The sequence below is a fragment of the Oryza sativa genome, chromosome 3 (genome assembly GCF_034140825.1).
Source record: "Oryza sativa Japonica Group chromosome 3, ASM3414082v1".
Classification (NCBI taxonomy): domain Eukaryota; kingdom Viridiplantae; phylum Streptophyta; class Magnoliopsida; order Poales; family Poaceae; genus Oryza; species Oryza sativa.
The window spans coordinates 32,418,346-32,434,730 of record NC_089037.1 but is presented as its reverse complement, the minus strand read 5'-3'; the positions used below and the strand labels follow the sequence as shown (position 1 = coordinate 32,434,730).

At 43.7% G+C, this 16,385-nt stretch overlaps 4 protein-coding genes across 5 annotated transcripts; 1 reads left to right on the top strand and 3 right to left on the bottom strand.

Moving 5' to 3' along the window:
• Nucleotides 1-637: 637 nt before the first annotated feature.
• Nucleotides 638-3,774, bottom strand: LOC4334188 (uncharacterized). Its single transcript, XM_015772891.2, has 8 exons — nucleotides 3,170-3,774; nucleotides 2,329-2,415; nucleotides 2,202-2,246; nucleotides 2,032-2,127; nucleotides 1,813-1,914; nucleotides 1,270-1,356; nucleotides 1,052-1,119; nucleotides 638-932 (listed from the first exon to the last, which is right to left on the bottom strand). The coding sequence occupies exons 1-8, from the start codon at nucleotides 3,725-3,727 to the stop codon at nucleotides 848-850; spliced, it is 1,128 nt and encodes a 375-aa protein (XP_015628377.1). The 5' UTR covers nucleotides 3,728-3,774; the 3' UTR covers nucleotides 638-847.
• Nucleotides 3,775-5,306: 1,532 nt separating this feature from the next.
• On the top strand, nucleotides 5,307-8,428 carry LOC4334187 (TIP41-like protein). The gene is made up of 8 exons (XM_015776111.3): nucleotides 5,307-5,723; nucleotides 6,403-6,588; nucleotides 6,929-7,019; nucleotides 7,137-7,244; nucleotides 7,389-7,448; nucleotides 7,551-7,592; nucleotides 7,948-8,079; nucleotides 8,183-8,428. The coding sequence occupies exons 1-8, from the start codon at nucleotides 5,575-5,577 to the stop codon at nucleotides 8,285-8,287; spliced, it is 873 nt and encodes a 290-aa protein (XP_015631597.1). The 5' UTR covers nucleotides 5,307-5,574; the 3' UTR covers nucleotides 8,288-8,428.
• A 207-nt stretch (nucleotides 8,429-8,635) lies between these two features.
• Nucleotides 8,636-12,318, bottom strand: LOC4334186 (cytochrome P450 81Q32). The gene is made up of 2 exons (XM_015776110.3): nucleotides 9,709-12,318; nucleotides 8,636-9,531 (listed from the first exon to the last, which is right to left on the bottom strand). Exons 1-2 carry the CDS (start codon nucleotides 10,645-10,647, stop codon nucleotides 8,914-8,916), a joined length of 1,557 nt encoding a protein of 518 aa, XP_015631596.1. The 5' UTR covers nucleotides 10,648-12,318; the 3' UTR covers nucleotides 8,636-8,913.
• LOC4334184 (cytochrome P450 81Q32) lies at nucleotides 10,425-15,593 on the bottom strand. 2 transcript variants are annotated; one of them, XM_066308383.1, is made up of 3 exons: nucleotides 14,597-15,593; nucleotides 13,106-13,754; nucleotides 10,425-10,570 (listed from the first exon to the last, which is right to left on the bottom strand). In XM_066308383.1, the coding sequence occupies exons 1-2, from the start codon at nucleotides 15,560-15,562 to the stop codon at nucleotides 13,137-13,139; spliced, it is 1,584 nt and encodes a 527-aa protein (XP_066164480.1). In that variant the 5' UTR covers nucleotides 15,563-15,593; the 3' UTR covers nucleotides 10,425-10,570; nucleotides 13,106-13,136. The 2 variants fall into 2 exon arrangements, with proteins under 2 accessions (XP_066164480.1, XP_015631595.1); XM_015776109.3 differs by lacking the exon at nucleotides 10,425-10,570 and having other exon boundaries at nucleotides 12,464-13,754.
• Between the last annotated feature and the right edge of the window lie 792 nt (nucleotides 15,594-16,385).

Below are 16,385 nucleotides of genomic sequence, written 5' to 3'. Positions count from 1 at the left end.
TACAGTGTACTACTATATTGCAAGATGCAGGTTAACGTGTGTTGAAAACAAAAGGCTGAGTAATTTCTGAGGCGAATACTGCTGGCCTCGCGTTGCTGTCGTTTTCTAGCAAAGGACACAAACAAGACGCAGGCACGGCAAGCACATGCAATCAACCTCTTGTGCAACTAATTTTAGCAGTAAAGGAGGGAAAAGATGACCTTTCAATGTCATCCGTATCTATATATAGAGCTAATGCTACGAAGAACAGGACAAATCACTTAAATTCACTGAGTTGTAGCAGCACAAATACTCTTCTAATTCCCTATCTAGGAGTATCAATCAAGAAAGGTAACATTCCAATACAGGCACAGCAACACGTCGCTGACCATGAAACCACAAAAGACCAGTGGACAGAAGTGTTTCGCTCCAGCTGTTTGCTTTCAATAAAAACTGCACCAGGAACTTCCTGCTTGGAGGCGTTTTCCAGAGCTTTTCTAGTTCAGGTTACACCAGGCCCTAGCTTTGCACCCGAAAGCAAATCTGGTTGGCCTCTTTCAGCCTCCATTCCACCCAAAATTGAGATGAGCCAGCTAATGTACCAAGAAATTAATAAAAGCCTAAAGCAAAAGAAAGTAAATTGTAAAGATGCAACACATAGGATGAACAAGGGCCACACTCCAATTTCCCAATTTCAGATTTCTTCTACACTTGTGCAGAAGATAGAGCAAAACCGTTTTACATTTATTTCACTAGGAATATAGATTACAAAAGATGATCAAAATTGATCTCATACTAACCAGAGTACATCCGTCAAACAATGACTAGAGCAAAGAGGGGCAAGGAGAGAAAGGTACAGAAAAGAAAATCACTTGAGTAGCATTTCAGCAATCTGCACAGCATTGAGTGCAGCACCTTTACGTATTTGATCTCCACAAACAAATATGTCCAGCCTGTAAATGTAAACCTAATTAGTTAAGTCCATGGTGCTAATTGCTATCGAAACAATGCTTTTAAAAATAAATGTTTATCATGATATATCCAAATTGAAATTTACTAAACACGATTATACCCTTTGTTATCATCTTGCGACAAATCCTGACGAATTCTACCCACTGCTACATCATCTTTATCCGATACCTGAAAAATCAAGAGTTAACTCTCAGATGCAAAATTCATATGCTTCATTTGTAAACACAGAAACCAAATGGAGTGCACATGATGATTATTGATAACAGTACCTCCTGTACCCTCCAGCATAAGATGTTCATGAAAAGAAAAGCCAATTACCTCAAGAGGTGTGGGGAAGCGATTGGAAGCACGGTCATCAATAATGGTAACACCTTCAGCTGCCCTCAAGATTTCCCTTGCAGTATCCTTCAGAGTTTATACACAAGCAGTTTCAGAATTTGAATTAGTAGCATGACCATGACAATTGCCAGCAAAATCATTAACTAATCAACTGGACTCTAATGTTCTTGTCATGGAGGAAAATAACCCAATCAATTATATTAACAATTAAAGACCCCACCCTTTTTGTCCCACCCTTTCCCATCTAACGAGTTACACAAGATAACTTTTACTGCAAGATGGTGCTTATCAATTTTTGCATTCAGTAAAATCAAATGACCAATCTACTGACTGATGGCAAAGAGGATGGTCTGCCAAATAAGGAATAATTCAATATTCCAATTAGGGCAATTGATGGTAGAAAATAATATGGACCTGATAAACATATTAATACCTAACAAAAGAAGGGTATAGGATTACCACAAGCAGAAAGGATTCTTCATGCTAACCAGAATTTATCATTAAGAAATATTTTATGCTAACCTCATCAAGTGGCTTTTCAAACTGTAGATTCACACTTTCAGCATGTGCACGCATCACAGGAACTCGTATGCAGGTTGCAGTTACCTTCACATCTTTATCATTCTAGGAATAGAGAAGCATAAAGTTAGGATGTAATTTATGTTTTCTTAAAGTTAAAGAGAAAAGTTGGATGGAGAGTAATGCAATGACTTCCTAGACATCAATTTGGCTTTCACATACCCAGATTTTTCTGGTCTCCTTCACCATCTTCATCTCCTCCTCATTGTACCCATTTTCAACAATTGGTGCATTATGTGAAAATATATTAAAAGCATACTGCACAAGGAGAAGCAAATTCAGCTGACTTGAAAATAATCTGGCGTGTGTCCAGGATATTATAGAATTAGAACCTGCTGACTGAAAATGTTGCATGTTGGTGCTTTCCCCGCCAAGACCTAAATAAAGTGTAAAATGGCAATCAAGTACTGAATTAGCACCAGAACTGGAAAGAGAAACATAGTAGGGAAAATATATTACCTCTTGAGTTTGAAGTTTGAGTTCTTCCATGGCCGCAGCCCCAGCACCACTTGCTGCTTGGTAAGTGCTGACAACCATCCTTACCACCTGCCACATTGATAATCATCAGTTTGTTGGTCGACCCATCAATGCGCCAAGCAAGCAAACTTTTACACATCAAATATGCTTTGCACACCCTCAAGCAGAAATAAACATATTTTAGAAATACTCAATCTCACAGACTGCAAACTAAGAATTCAGCAGACAATGGGGCAGAAATAAGAATAATTATCTATATGAATCAATCTATCGTAATAAGGATATTACCAAATTTCATCTCTAGGAACTCAGTGATATCATAGTTTAGAAAAATGACATTTTAAATCTGAAATGCAGAAGCATGATCAATGCATATATTTGTTTGCTCAAACTGCTATAATGGAATATTCACAAAGCTAACCACAAATGTTCTGGAAATGAAGTGGTTGTGGTGTTATCAAACTGCAAACCAAGATTCCCCTATCCAATGAATACATACACGATTCTGGTGCACAAATTTTAGAATTCATCCACACTGTTTTATTTTCTTACAAAGGTGTTGGTTTTTTTCCTTTAGCTTAAGATATCATTTGCATAAAAGATCGCACTTGTACTTTTGCGTTAGGCACTCAAATACCAGGGGTGAGATCAGTTTTGTTACACGCAAGTGGAATTAGATACTTTTCATTGGTTGAGGTAGTAGCACTTTCTGGTAATGAAATTGGGCACTTCTTTTTTCTGATTTATTGGCACCTTAGTTCTGATTTCTCAATGAAGAAGCATCCATTACCATCAAACAAAGATAAAGGTGGTTGTGAGATACCTTGGCGTGGCGGTGCAGAGGTGTGGCAGCCATGAGGCAGATGATGGTGGAACAGTTCGGGTTGGCCACAATAGCCCCCTTTCCCAGCCGGACGTGCGCCATGGCCTCGGGATTGACCTCGGGGATGACGAGCGGCACCTCGGGGTCCATCCGGAAGGCGGAGCTGTTGTCCACGACGACGGCGCCGCTGGCGACGGCCGCGGGAGCGTGGGCGCGGCTGACCCCGCCGCCGGCGCTGAAGAGCGCGATGTCCACCCCGTCGAACGCGCCCGGCGCGGCGAGGTCCTGGACGGTGTACTCCTGGCCCTCGAACGGGAGGCGCTTCCCCGCGGAGCGCTCGCTGGCGAGGAGGCGGAGGCTCCGGTAGGGGAAGCCCCGGGAGGAGATGACGCGGAGGAACTCCTGGCCGACGGCGCCCGTCGCGCCCACGATCGCCACCGACGGCCCGTCCTCCCGAAGCGCCATCCGCACGGTGGACGACGGGCGGCGCGCGCGGCCACCGCCGGGGTAGGCGCCGAGGAGGTGCGGGCGGTGGACGGCGGCGGCGGCGGCCTGCATTGTGGCGGCGCGGTTCTAGGGTTTTGGGAGTTGGGCGAGGTGGTGGTGGTGGGAGGCGGGGATTGGGTGGGGTTTTGTGCGTGCCGTGCGCGCGGCGTCGTGGAGTGGACTGTGTGGGCGGCGCGGCGCGCTGGCTCGGTGGGTGGCTGCTCGTTTCGGCGGCCCACAGACAGCGAGCTGAGCTGCCGGGCTGTGATCCGCAGTGGGCAGTGGCTGTTCCCATCTTTTCTTCTAGTTTTTCGCACCCACGCTTTTCAATTACTGAAACGTTGCATTTTTTTAAAAAAAAATTATACGAAAATTGCTTAGATAAATTATATTAAATTATTTATAAGAAAAAATAGCTAATATTTAATTAATCACACGTTAAATGTGGCTGACAGGGGCCGCTGGTCATTTCGCCGATGCAAAAGTTGCAGAATTCAGTGGCCGCCGTCATCCACCGATCCACGGGTGCCGTTAAAACAGTCCCCCCTCCGATTGGATGTGTATAAATATAAATGCAGTATACGATTTTATATATTTTAAGTTTATCATTCTGAACACGTACTATGAATCTGGATATAGTTTTGTCCAGATTCGTTGTACTGGATTCTTGACGAAGAGAGTATTCATATATTGGAATGAAGAAATTAGTGCACTGCTGTTACCATGTGTTGTATTCTATACTAGGCCCACTCTAGATCCGGAGGGCTATTAAATAGTCCTCCGAAATCTTGTTATTTAAGAGTATTAAACATAGATTACTGACAAAACTCATTCCATAACCCCTAGGCTATTTTGCGAGACGAATCTAACGAGATATATTAATCCATAATTTGTTACAGTGATGCTACAGTAATCAACCGCTAATTATGGATTAATATACATCATTAGATTCGTCTCGCAAAATAGCTTAGGGGTTATGGAATCGGTTTTGTTAGTAATCTACGTTTAATAATCCTAAATAATAAGATTTCGGATGGCTATTTAATAGTCCGGAGGATCTAAACAAGGCTTATATACTCGATCAATATTTTTTTCCTTCGGCTGCAAGCCTGCAACTTGCATTCTGACGGGCTGACGGCTAGTGCGTCGATGTTTAGCTTTGGGCAGCTTTCTGTGGAGTATCATAAGGTGAATCTAGACGTGTTTGTTTTCCCTTCTCATAAGAAACACCGCCAAACACCAGTGGAGCAACGAGCAATGCCATGAGCGACACATGCTGACCGCAGCACATTGTTCAGGGGCCTTGTACCGTGTACGGCACAGTCTGAATCTCTGATTTGTACTGGACACTCCTCTGATTCCTTTCTGGCGTTGCTTGTATCAAGAACGAGTGAAGACCAGCACATCATCGCTCTAGGACCCGGATTTCCATAACTAAATTACTGTGCTTTGCGTCACGTACGATAATCTCGTTTATTTGAAACCAAACAGTAAAACGTGAGCAAAAAAATGCAAAAAATAAAAAAACTCCGTACGTTTACTGGGATGAAAATGCTGCTCGCCTCATGGGCCTAAACTTGCTAACCTCCAAACATTTCAGCCCATTGGCCCATGTAACTAATATATCACCACCTTTTGGGGAAAGCCCAGTACACCGGTTTCCCCTTCACGCGAGCCCATAATCAAGTCGGGCTCGCCTCTCGACCTCGGTGTTGCGCTCTCCTCCGCTCGGACCGCTCCTCGCCGGCGATCCCCCCGCCTCCACCGCCGCCGCCGCCGCCGCCGTCGATCTGCGCTGCCACGGCCGGGGGGGAAGCTTGTGCTGAGGCGCAGTCCTGAAGAGAACCCCACTTGGGAGGCCGGGGGGCGTCGAAGCTCCAAACAACCAAGCACCATCGTGACGAAGCACGCCACGGGAGATGACTAAGGCGGCGGAGGCGTGGGAGGGCCCGACGGCGGCGGAGCTGAAGGCGGCCGGCGCGGAGGCGATCCCCGGCGGGGTGCGGGTGAAGGGGTGGGTCATCCGGTCCCACAACGGCCCCATCCTCAACTCCGCCTCGCTCCAGCTGTACGATCCACTCCCCATCTTAAACCCTAACCTTTTTTTTTCTGCTCTTTGTTACTTTGATTCGCTGGGTAGAAATTTTTACATTAATATTAGGTAGAACATTACAGTAAACTATTTCTACTTATGTTTCAAAATTTCTGCGTTTATTATGGCACTGAATTGTGCATACTTCTAAATGGATCATATGGAACCTGAATTCTGTATCCGCCACAATATCTTCATCATTAGCTAAAAACTGGTACTTAAGCTCGTTTACTTGAGTGTAAATTGTGTATATATCGAAATACTCATGAGAAACGAGAAGGTGAAAACTAATCGAACTGGTGAGGAAACAGGGTGGAATGTAGAGATGGAACTATGAAAGAATGAGAATACACACATTGGGAATATTAAGTATCTGTGAACAAATAAGTATTCGTGAATTGAGTAAATGAGTAATGAATAATGCTAGCCTACCATTCATTCTGTTGGTATGCTTGGTCAGACAATCTCTGTAACATATTCCAGTTTATGTTGATTTATCATATAAAAGAGTTTATTCTGCATAAATACAGATATTGGATCTCTCCACTGGTTGTAAATCATTGACTTGCCAGCATAGGGAAGAATTTTACATGAATTAATTGAGATTTAGAGATAAAGAAAACTGGTTTGTAATATGCTTTCTTCTTTTCTTCAGCTTTGAAGATAAACTTCAGACAACACATTTACCTGAGATGGTTTTTGGGGAGAGTTTCTTATCTCTTCAGCATGCTCAAACTGGCATTAGATTATATTTCAATGCGCTTGATGCTCTGAAGGCATGGAAACATGAAGCACTACCACCTGTTGAAGTTCCTGCGGCAGCAAAGTGGAAGTTCAGGAGGTTCTTCTATAACTCTGTTTTATCACTTATAAAGTTATACTCGATGCATGCTAGGAAGTGTTTCTAGTGAAAACCGTTGGATTTTCCTGGTGTGACCTTTATTATATAGTCCCATGTATGAATGCCATAAAAAAATTGAGATGACTTTGTTTACTTTTTACTGTACAAACTGCCAGGATGCTTGTATTATTTTTATGCCCGTTTTAGTCTGTCATAAGAGTTTTATAGCACATGCCTGTAATTTCTTTCCTTCTAGAATCATTTAAGGAAAGAAATGATGTGCTCTGGATTTATTAATGAGAAAACTAAGAGCAAGTTTGCGGTGGGTGTTTTCATGCAGTAAGCCTTCTGATCAAGTAATACTTGATTATGACTATACATTCACGACACCGTACAATGGGAGTGATGCTTTGGTTCAGAACCCAGATAGTGTATGTGCCTTATCTCTGTACTATATCAGTTTCACCTGTGGCCTTAAGTTGTCCTGTTGTCTTACTAGTTGGTATCACATTCAGACAAATACTTTCTTTTTCCCATGCCTTCTCCAGATTCAAACAAGTTTGGATGAACCCCGCAATTTGTGTTGGGAGGATTCTGAGGATCGGATTGACCTTGTTGCCCTTTCAGCAAAAGAACCAATTCTTTTCTATGACGAGGTATGAAAATGAAAAAAATTATCCATGCTTGCTCTATAGTCTACATCTCACAAAATATATTTAGGTTATCCTGTATGAAGATGAGTTAGCCAATAATGGCATTTCATTCCTCACTATAGTCTACATCTCACAAAATATATTTAGGTTATCCTGTATGAAGATGAGTTAGCCGATAATGGCATTTCATTCCTCACTGTGCGAGTGGTAAGTGTTTTTCTAACTAACCTTGTTTCTAATTGGACTATATGTATGGGTAAAGCAACTTTTAGTCAATACTAAATATGATCTTCGATTGCATTTCTACAGAGGGTGATGCCAACTGGTTGGTTCCTGCTCTTGCGTTTTTGGGTATGATCTGCTGCCTGTATTATATAACTTGTGCTTGTTTAGTACGAATATAATCTTTTGAGGACAATAGTAAGCAAATATCTAAACAGTGATTTTCTAATAGTCCAGTTTTTTAAGAAAGAAATTATGCAAACAAAGTTTAGTCCTCAGTGTAGTAGTAGTTACAAACTACTTTACTCTTCCTGTCGTGACAGAACTTTATTTACTCTGAAATCTAGGAGACACTTTTGAAAGGGCTCGAAATTCCAAAGCTAGTATTTATGCTCAAAAGACAACCTACAAGCAGCTGTAACTTTGGGTTGAAAGACTGCAATGGCACTATCATAACAGCGTTTTCCCTCCTTTGTGTTAACAGCTTAGGGTTGATGGTGTACTTATGAGATTGAGGGATACCCGGGTGTATTGCTCTTTTGGTAGTGACGAAGCAAAACCCATTGTACTGCGTGAATGCTGCTGGAGGGAAGCAACATTTGCTAGTCTGTCTGCGGTATGCTCTCTAAAAATCAACAAATTATTTTGAACCAGTTCATCTCAAGCATATTGGAGACTTGGAGTACATCCATTTAATATTCATCTTTGATGTAATACAGAAGGGATACCCTTCCGACTCTGCAGCATATGGAGACCCGAATCTTATTGCTCATAAGCTTCCAGTTGTGATGCAGAAGATCCAAAAGCTGAAATTACCCAATTAACCCGACAACCCATCTCGTGTACATCAGCGTTTTTTTTTTCCATTGACTGTTGGACGGTGTTCTCTTTCTGCTTATCATGTGCTGTGGTCTGTGGATGCACGTTCCTGTAGCTGGCAATAGTATAAAAATTCTTGTGGTAAAGGCTATTTGTCTACTGGGGCTTATCAGCTTTTAACTCTCATTCTCGCCATGCTTGAATAAGACGCTTCAACGGGGCTTTGCATGTTTCTGATACAGAACGAGTTTACAGAGTTCAGACTAAATAGAAAGCCAGCTCGATCTCATGAAAATATATTCGAGAACATGCAGTGGAAATTTACTCCCTCGGATCTAAAATATAGCTACTAATTTGAACCAGCAAGATAGGTATATTTTCGGATAGTGGTTATAGCTTCCACGAGCAGCTTTTGTGCTAAAATGATGTGTACATTGTTTGACGAACACTGCACGACTATCTTATTCCCTTCTGTTTAAATGACTAAGTATAGCTTCTGTCTTTCCCACTCCCTTTGTCCCAATAAATATCTAATCCTAGAGATAAATTTGGATACAAGATTAGGTTTTGTTTGGACAGAGAGTATATAGTCACCAGAACTTTATTCCCTGCTACACAGCCGTGTATGGCTTCACATGAATTTCCGAAGAACATCGCACATAGCTTCTCGTGGTTTGCACATGGCCTCCAACGGAATGACCTTGAGGCTAGTCAGTCCATTGCTCTGTGTCATATCAACCATAGCATCATCAACTCTGCCCCAATCAAAGCACTGGATCATAGTCCCCAAAACTAACCCAATTGTCTGCAATGCCAGCATCTCCCCGGGACACCTCCGTCTCCCCATCCCAAACGGTATCATGAACAATCCCTCGAACCTGCCATTCTCGAACCTCTCTGGCTTGAACTCACTTGGCTCTTTCCAAATCACTGGGTCTCTTTGGATGGCAGCCACGTTGACAAGCAACATCGCTCCGCTTGGGATGTGGTAGCCACCGACTTTGCAATCCGCAGATGATTCATGAGGTAGCAGAAGTGGCGCTGCAGGGTACATGCGAAGCGTCTCGTTGATGATGCACTGGAGATAGCCCAGACGATGCACGTCGACGACACTGATTAGGCGAGAGTTTCCGACGGACATGTCTATTTCTGCTTGTGCTTTCTTTAGAATCTCTGGATGGTTCAGTAGAAGTGACATCGCCCACTCTATTGTGGTTGATGTAGTCTCTGTTCCGGCACCAAACAATGGCTATTCACAAAAAGGAGACTATATAAGTACAATTCGAAACATGCCTATATATAGATATCATTATCATGGTTTCTGATCAAGCGTTTTAAAATTTATTGATACTTAAGTTTAACGTCCCACGAGAAACTAGAGTATTTACCATCAGAAAATGGGGGATTTAGCGAAGAGAGTACTCACCGCACAGAGAGTCATGATCAGAGTATCCGTGTAGACCTCTGGCTGAGTCTTTTGCAGAGTAAGCAGCACGGAAATCATGCTCTTCTTCTCGCCATCATCGCCGCCGTCGACATCGTTGTTGTCCATCCTTTGCCGCTCCGCGTCGATCAGCCGGCGCATGAACGCGTTCCTCCTGTTCACCGCCGCCACGATCTTGCGCTTCACGCCGAACACGTCGAACCACCGGAGCGCCGGCAAGTAATCCCACAGGTTGGCCGCGCCGATAAGCGGGTTGAGCTCGTCGAGGACATGCCTCAACTCCTGGGCCTCCATGGACATGTCCGTGTCCGCATCCGGCGCCTCACGACGTGTCGTCTTGCTCTGGGCTATGGCTTCCATGAGGACGCTGAGCGAGAGCTCGAACAGCCTCCGATTCAGCTGGACGCGCGCGACGCCGGCGGCGGAGGCGGTGGCGGCGCGGTACATCCTCCGCACCATGTGGCGCGCCTGGCCGGAGATGATGCCAGACATGCCGCTGACGCGGTGCGAGGAGAGGAGGTGCACGGTGGCGATGCGGCGGAGGTTGCGCCAGTGCGGGCCGTAGTTGGCACTGCCTAGAGAGGTGCCATTGAAGGTCGCGAGCATCTGCGACGGGAACCTGGGGCGGTTGGCGAAGCACACGTCGTTGTCCGTGAAGCACTCCCTGGCGCACTCCGGCGACGACACCACGACGGCGTTGCGCGAGCCGAGGCGCAGCGAGAAGACCGGGCCGTGGCGCTCGGCGAGGCGGGACAGCGCGGCGTGGAACGGCTTGTCGATGAGGTGGAGGTGGCCGAAGAACGGGATGGCTGGAGGGCTCGGAGGCAGCGGCATGCCATTGCTCCTGCCGCGGCGGCGGAAGAGGAAGTGAATCAACAAGAGAACGGCGATGGAGAAGATGGCAATGTAGGCCTTAACCATGGTTTGGAATATAATGATGCTTGAGCCTTGAGGTAGGTTGCTAGCTAGCCAGTTTTATTGTGCATTTGGGTACCCACGATAATACTAGTATATTCAGATATTCTCCATGCCAACCGGTAGTTGCTTATATTTATTGTGCATAGTGGTACATCCGTACATGTGCTGCATTGGCCCGGCTTATTTTTAAAAACTTTCTTCTTCTTCTTCGTCTTTTTTTAAGATGCTGATTGTGTGGCATTACTAGCTCCGTCTCTTAAATAGTACTAATATCCTGGTGCGTAATAACTATAAAACACGTCTCTCACATAGTAAATATTTTACTACACGTTATATATTCTCAAATATCTGATAGTAAAAATTTTACTGTTAGACTTTGTACGGGGATTTATGATAATTGCACTCTCAATAAACAAATTTACTAACATTGTGTGCATTTTAATTATAACGCACCTAAGTGTGATATAATATGTCTTTATACATATTAGGTTTAATATATAAAAACCGCATCGATAGATTTATCATGAAAATCATTTTATATTATTATATTTTTAGTAACTTTTCCAAATATGTAGTTAAAAGCAAAAAAGGGAACACATGCATTACAAACTGTGTTGGTGGCACAAATGTAGAGAATGTAGTAGTATATTATAAGTGTAAGGAAACTTTAGTCCCAACCAGGACAAAACAAATTGTTTTCTATTTTGCAAAAGAGACAATCCAACATCTTTTCTTTGAGTGTTATATTGCTCGATTTGTTTGGAGCTATATGTTCTTTACTTTCAATAACTCTCCACCTCGTAATGCTAAAAATATTTTTGGTGATTGGCTTAGAGGGATACCTAGGTCAAAAAAAGATGATATTAACTAGAGCTAGTGTTTTATGTTGGTTAATTTGGCATTGCCACGATGACAAAGTTTTTAGTGGTAAGCAATTGTCAAACCCGATGTAGCTTATCTTCATTTTTTTTCTATTGGCTTCACTTTTGGTTTATGATGCTTTCATAGAGGAGTTGGATACTATGCACAATAGTTCGTAGTGAAGGATCTCTTGTTACACTACGGAATTACGGATGGTGTTGTTCCATTAGAATTGTTGGTTGAATCTATGTGGTTTAACAAAAGTTAATAATAAGGGAAAGTTAGGGGTTTTCTCCCATCACCAATCGTCTCTTTTTTATTTGTTGAACAAACTTATGGTTGTGTATCTTAGGGCAAAAGCTGAATATATATTAATCATTTCCATAATTATGTAAGAAAAAGAAAGAGCTTATATAGTACGGACTAAACAAGAAGCCAACATTTCCACTAATTCCTTCCCTATCAATATAAAATTGGCAAAGTTTTACCTTTCCTTAAAAGAAAACATTTCACTAATTAAAGAACATGCGGATGGATTGGCTTTGTAGGTTCTCTAAACAGCATTTCTGCTAAAATATGATGCACACATTGTTTGAGAAAAACTGTAATAAATTCATTCTCACATGGTCGTATGTAATGCGTAAATTTCATAAAGAACATCCAGGCAGGAGATTGGATGATGACCGTGTTCCCCCTTGTGAAACTTAATCATACTTCCATGCAGTGGCGAATCCAGCATAAAAATTAAGGGTGGGCTTAAAGTCGAAGTCAACAAGACTAAAAATCAACCACGCACCCTTATACAACTCAAATTCAACAAATATGCTACCCCATCTCTAATTTCAAAGCATAATTCTCTATGGTATTCGTTGGGTTGGATTGGCAAAGATTTCATTAGGATAAAATTCTAGCAGTTTTAACAATATATAGCCTCATCAGTGGGGGAGAGTTAGTAAAGTAATCAAGCAATGTTGTTTTCTTCTACATTTCAAATCCACCAACTAATAAAGAAACTACAAAACTTAAGTCTTAATTTCTCATAAATGATAAATCACCTGATTCAATATACAAATAGGATAGGACTCACTTTAGGTAGCAGCAGCACAACAGACTAGACGAGCAGCGAGAAGCGATATGGATTGCCAATTCAGTCACGTGTGCCTATGCCTGTCACGGCTCACAGCCAAGCGCCCAAGTGCCCAACACCCCTTCGCCCGTCGTAGCCGTGGGCACTCGGGTCTTGGGCTGCCGTTGTGGCACCGTGCGCTCGCCGCACCTCGTGCCCACTGGCGCCGTCGCCGCCGCAAGCCCTCAATTGCAATGAGCCATCCCCATCGCCTTGTGTCCAATCTAATCCCTAAAGCTGAATACCCAAAGAGTTGGTGCCTAATGGGCCATGCAGAATTGGCCAATTGGGCCTTTAATGCATACCGCTTCACCCTCTCCCCAATCAGATCGCTCCCATGGGGCTCCTGTTCATCTTCCTCCTGACGCCCGACCTCTTCTCGTCTTCCTCCAACAGCAGTTATGAAAGATATCCTATGTAGTTGATATTTTTTTGCAAAAATTGAAGGGTAGGCTAGAGCCTGATGAAGCCTACCTGGTGGATCCGCCCCAGCTTCCATGATGCTTCACAAGAGTTCCCGAAAAACATCAGACATAGCTTCGCGTGGTTTGCACATGGCCTCCAACGGGACAGCCCTAGGGTTGGTCAGTCCACTGCCTTGCGTCATATCAACCTCGGCGCCATCGACTCTGTCCCAATCGAAGCACTGGATCAGAGCCCCCAAAACCAACCCAATTGTCTGCAAAGCCATCGTCTCTCCCGGACACTTCCGTCTCCCCATCCCAAACGGTATCATGAACAATCCCTCGGACTCGCCGTTTTCGAACCTCTCTGGCTTAAACTCATTTGGCTCTTTCCAAACCATTGGATCTCTTTGGATGGCGATCACATTGACAAGCAGCATCGTTCCACTTGGAATGTGATAGCCATTAACCTTACAATCTGCGGATGATTCGTGAGGGATCAACAGTGGTGCTACAGGGTATAGACGAAGCGTCTCGTTGATGATGCACTGGAGATAGCTAAGATGAGGCATGTCGTCTCCATTGATCAGGCGAGAGTTCCCGACGGATGCGTCTATTTCTGCCTTTGCTTTCTTGAGTATCTTGGGATGATTCAGCAGAAGCGACATTGCCCATTCTATTGTCATTGCTGTAGTCTCTGTTCCAGCAGCAAATAATGCCTTCACGAAAGAGGAAAAGGGGTGTGAATTAAAGAACGTATGAAAAATTGAAGGCGAGTAAGTTGACAGAGTTTAATGAACAATATATCTCTATTAACACTTTAGTCTCACAATAAACATATTTATAAATAGATTTGGACAAATATTTTCTTCTTAAGTGTTGGTATTTATTATTCATGCCACCCATAAAAACAAACCTAGTGCTAAACGTGACACACATCCCAATACTATGTTTGGTTTTTTTATGGGATGGAGAGAGTAGTTTATATCATCGTATTTTGAAATATTAGTTGAGTGAATTATGTAATAAGTGATTGTAACTTCGTTGAAGCATATGCTGGGATTTGTTCCATTATAAAAAAGATGAAAAAAAACTTGATGTTTGATTTTTTTTAAGGGTTCAATCCATTTATTGAGTGACTGGTTTATGTCTTATATATGTATAACAAGTTAGGATGCAGGTTAGGAGCAGCTAGTCATATCCAATGGTATTAAGATAGTAGAAGCCACAGCTGGTGGATTAGCCTGTTAACCCCTCACCACCCCTCTGAATATCAAAGCCTCCTATCCAACGTTTTCCTCTTATAAATCAAGAGACACGTGTTGAAGCCAGAAGATACATTAGATTATGGAAGTACTTTTTTTTTTCAAAAAGAACACGTATACATATCTTCTTTATGCATGATTTCAAATTAAGCGTTCAAAATTCATCAATAGTCAAAAGTTACGTAAGTTTAATTGGTTCATATCTAAAACTTTCAAGTATTTCAATTTGTGATCGAAGGGAGTAAAAAGAAAAGGTGAGATGATTTGAAACCTGGCGAAAGTACGTACTCACTCACCGCACAAAGATTCACGATCACTATATCCTTGTAGACCTCTGGCTCAGTCTTTTGCAGACTAAGCAGCACGGAGATCACGCTCTTCTTCTCGCCATCATCGCCGCCGTCGACACCGTTGTCCATCCTCTGCCGCTCCGCGTCGATCAGCCGGCGCACGAACGCGTCCCTCCTGTTGGCCAGCGTCGCGATCTTCCTCTTCACGCCGAGCACGTCGAACACCCGGAGCGCCGGCAAGTAATCCCACAGGTTGGCCGCGCCGAGAAGCGGGTTGAGCTCGTCGAGGACATTCTTGAACTCCTGGGCCTCCACGGACATGTCCGTGTCCGCGTCGTCCGCCTCTGGCCGCGTCGTCTTGGTCTGCGCTATGGCTTCCATGAGGACGCTGAGCGAGAGCTCGAACAGCCTCCGCTTCAGCTGGACGCGCGCAACGCCGACGCCGGCGGCGGCGGCGGCGCGGTACATCCTCTGCACCATGGGGCGGATCTCGCCGGAGACGACGCCGGCCATGCCCCTGACGCGGTGCGCGGAGAGGAGGTGCACGGTGGCGATGCGGCGGAGGTTGCGCCAGTGCGCGCCGTAGTTGGCGAAGCCGAACCCGGCGCCGTAGAACGTCGCGGGCATCTGCGAGGGGAACTGCGGGCGGTTGGCGAAGCACACATCGTTGTCCGTGAAGCACTCCCTGGCGCACTCCGGCGACGACACCACGACGGCGTTGCGCGAGCCGAGGCGCAGCGAGAACACCGGGCCGTGGCGCTCGGCGAGGCGGGACAGCGCGGCGTGCAACGGCTTGTCGATGAGGTGGAGGTGGCCGAAGAACGGGATGGCTGGAGGGCTCGGAGGCAGCTGCAACATCCCCTTGTTTTCGCCATTGTTGCTGCCGCTGCCGCGGCGGCGGCGACAGCGGAAGTAGTCGACGAGCAAGAAGAGGATGGCAATGGAGAAGACGGCAATGTAGGCCTTATCCATGGTTACGGAAATAGTAAGTTGTATTACGCATAGCAGCTACTAGGCTACTAGCTATTTATATACTCCCCCGTTTCACAAAAGCTTCATTTTTCATTTTTTGATACAACGTATATCTCTTCGTCTTATTTAAAAATTTTCTATGATTAGTATTTTGTTGTTATTAGATGATAAAATATAAATAATATTTTATATGTGACTTGTTTTTTTTATTATTTTTAAATATGAACGGTCAAAAATACGTTAGAAAAATATTGGAAAAAAACCCAAAAATGAAACCTTTATGGAAAAGAGAGAGTATATTGGGATATGAATTTTCATCTCTCGAGGGGATGTCCCTCGTTGGTTGCATGTAATCTAAATAGTTATTAAAAATAATTAAAAAATGGTAACATAGATTAATATAAAATATATCACTCCACAAACATACAAGATCAAATTCAACTTATATAAGTTGCAATAAAAAGAACAAAATAAACTGAAAGTAGTTATGGTACACTCGCAGATATATTTGTTTTTCTTATAACTTGTAGAAGTTGAATTTTACTTTGCATGTTTGTGGAGTGATATATTTCATATTAATATATCTTATCAAATTTTTTTAAAAAACTTTTATGACTATTTAGATGCCATGAACGAAACGAGATGTTATTCTCACGAGCGATGAAATCACTTTCCCCAGCGGTAGATAGAGCTAGTCTATCGCTGTGGTACAGTGCTACAGTGTTGCGTGCGCCATCTGTGACGTCGTCTATGGAAGCGATCGGTGCATGCTGTCATGGAGTCCAATAATTGGATATCTGCATCGGATGGATCATGGAGTACG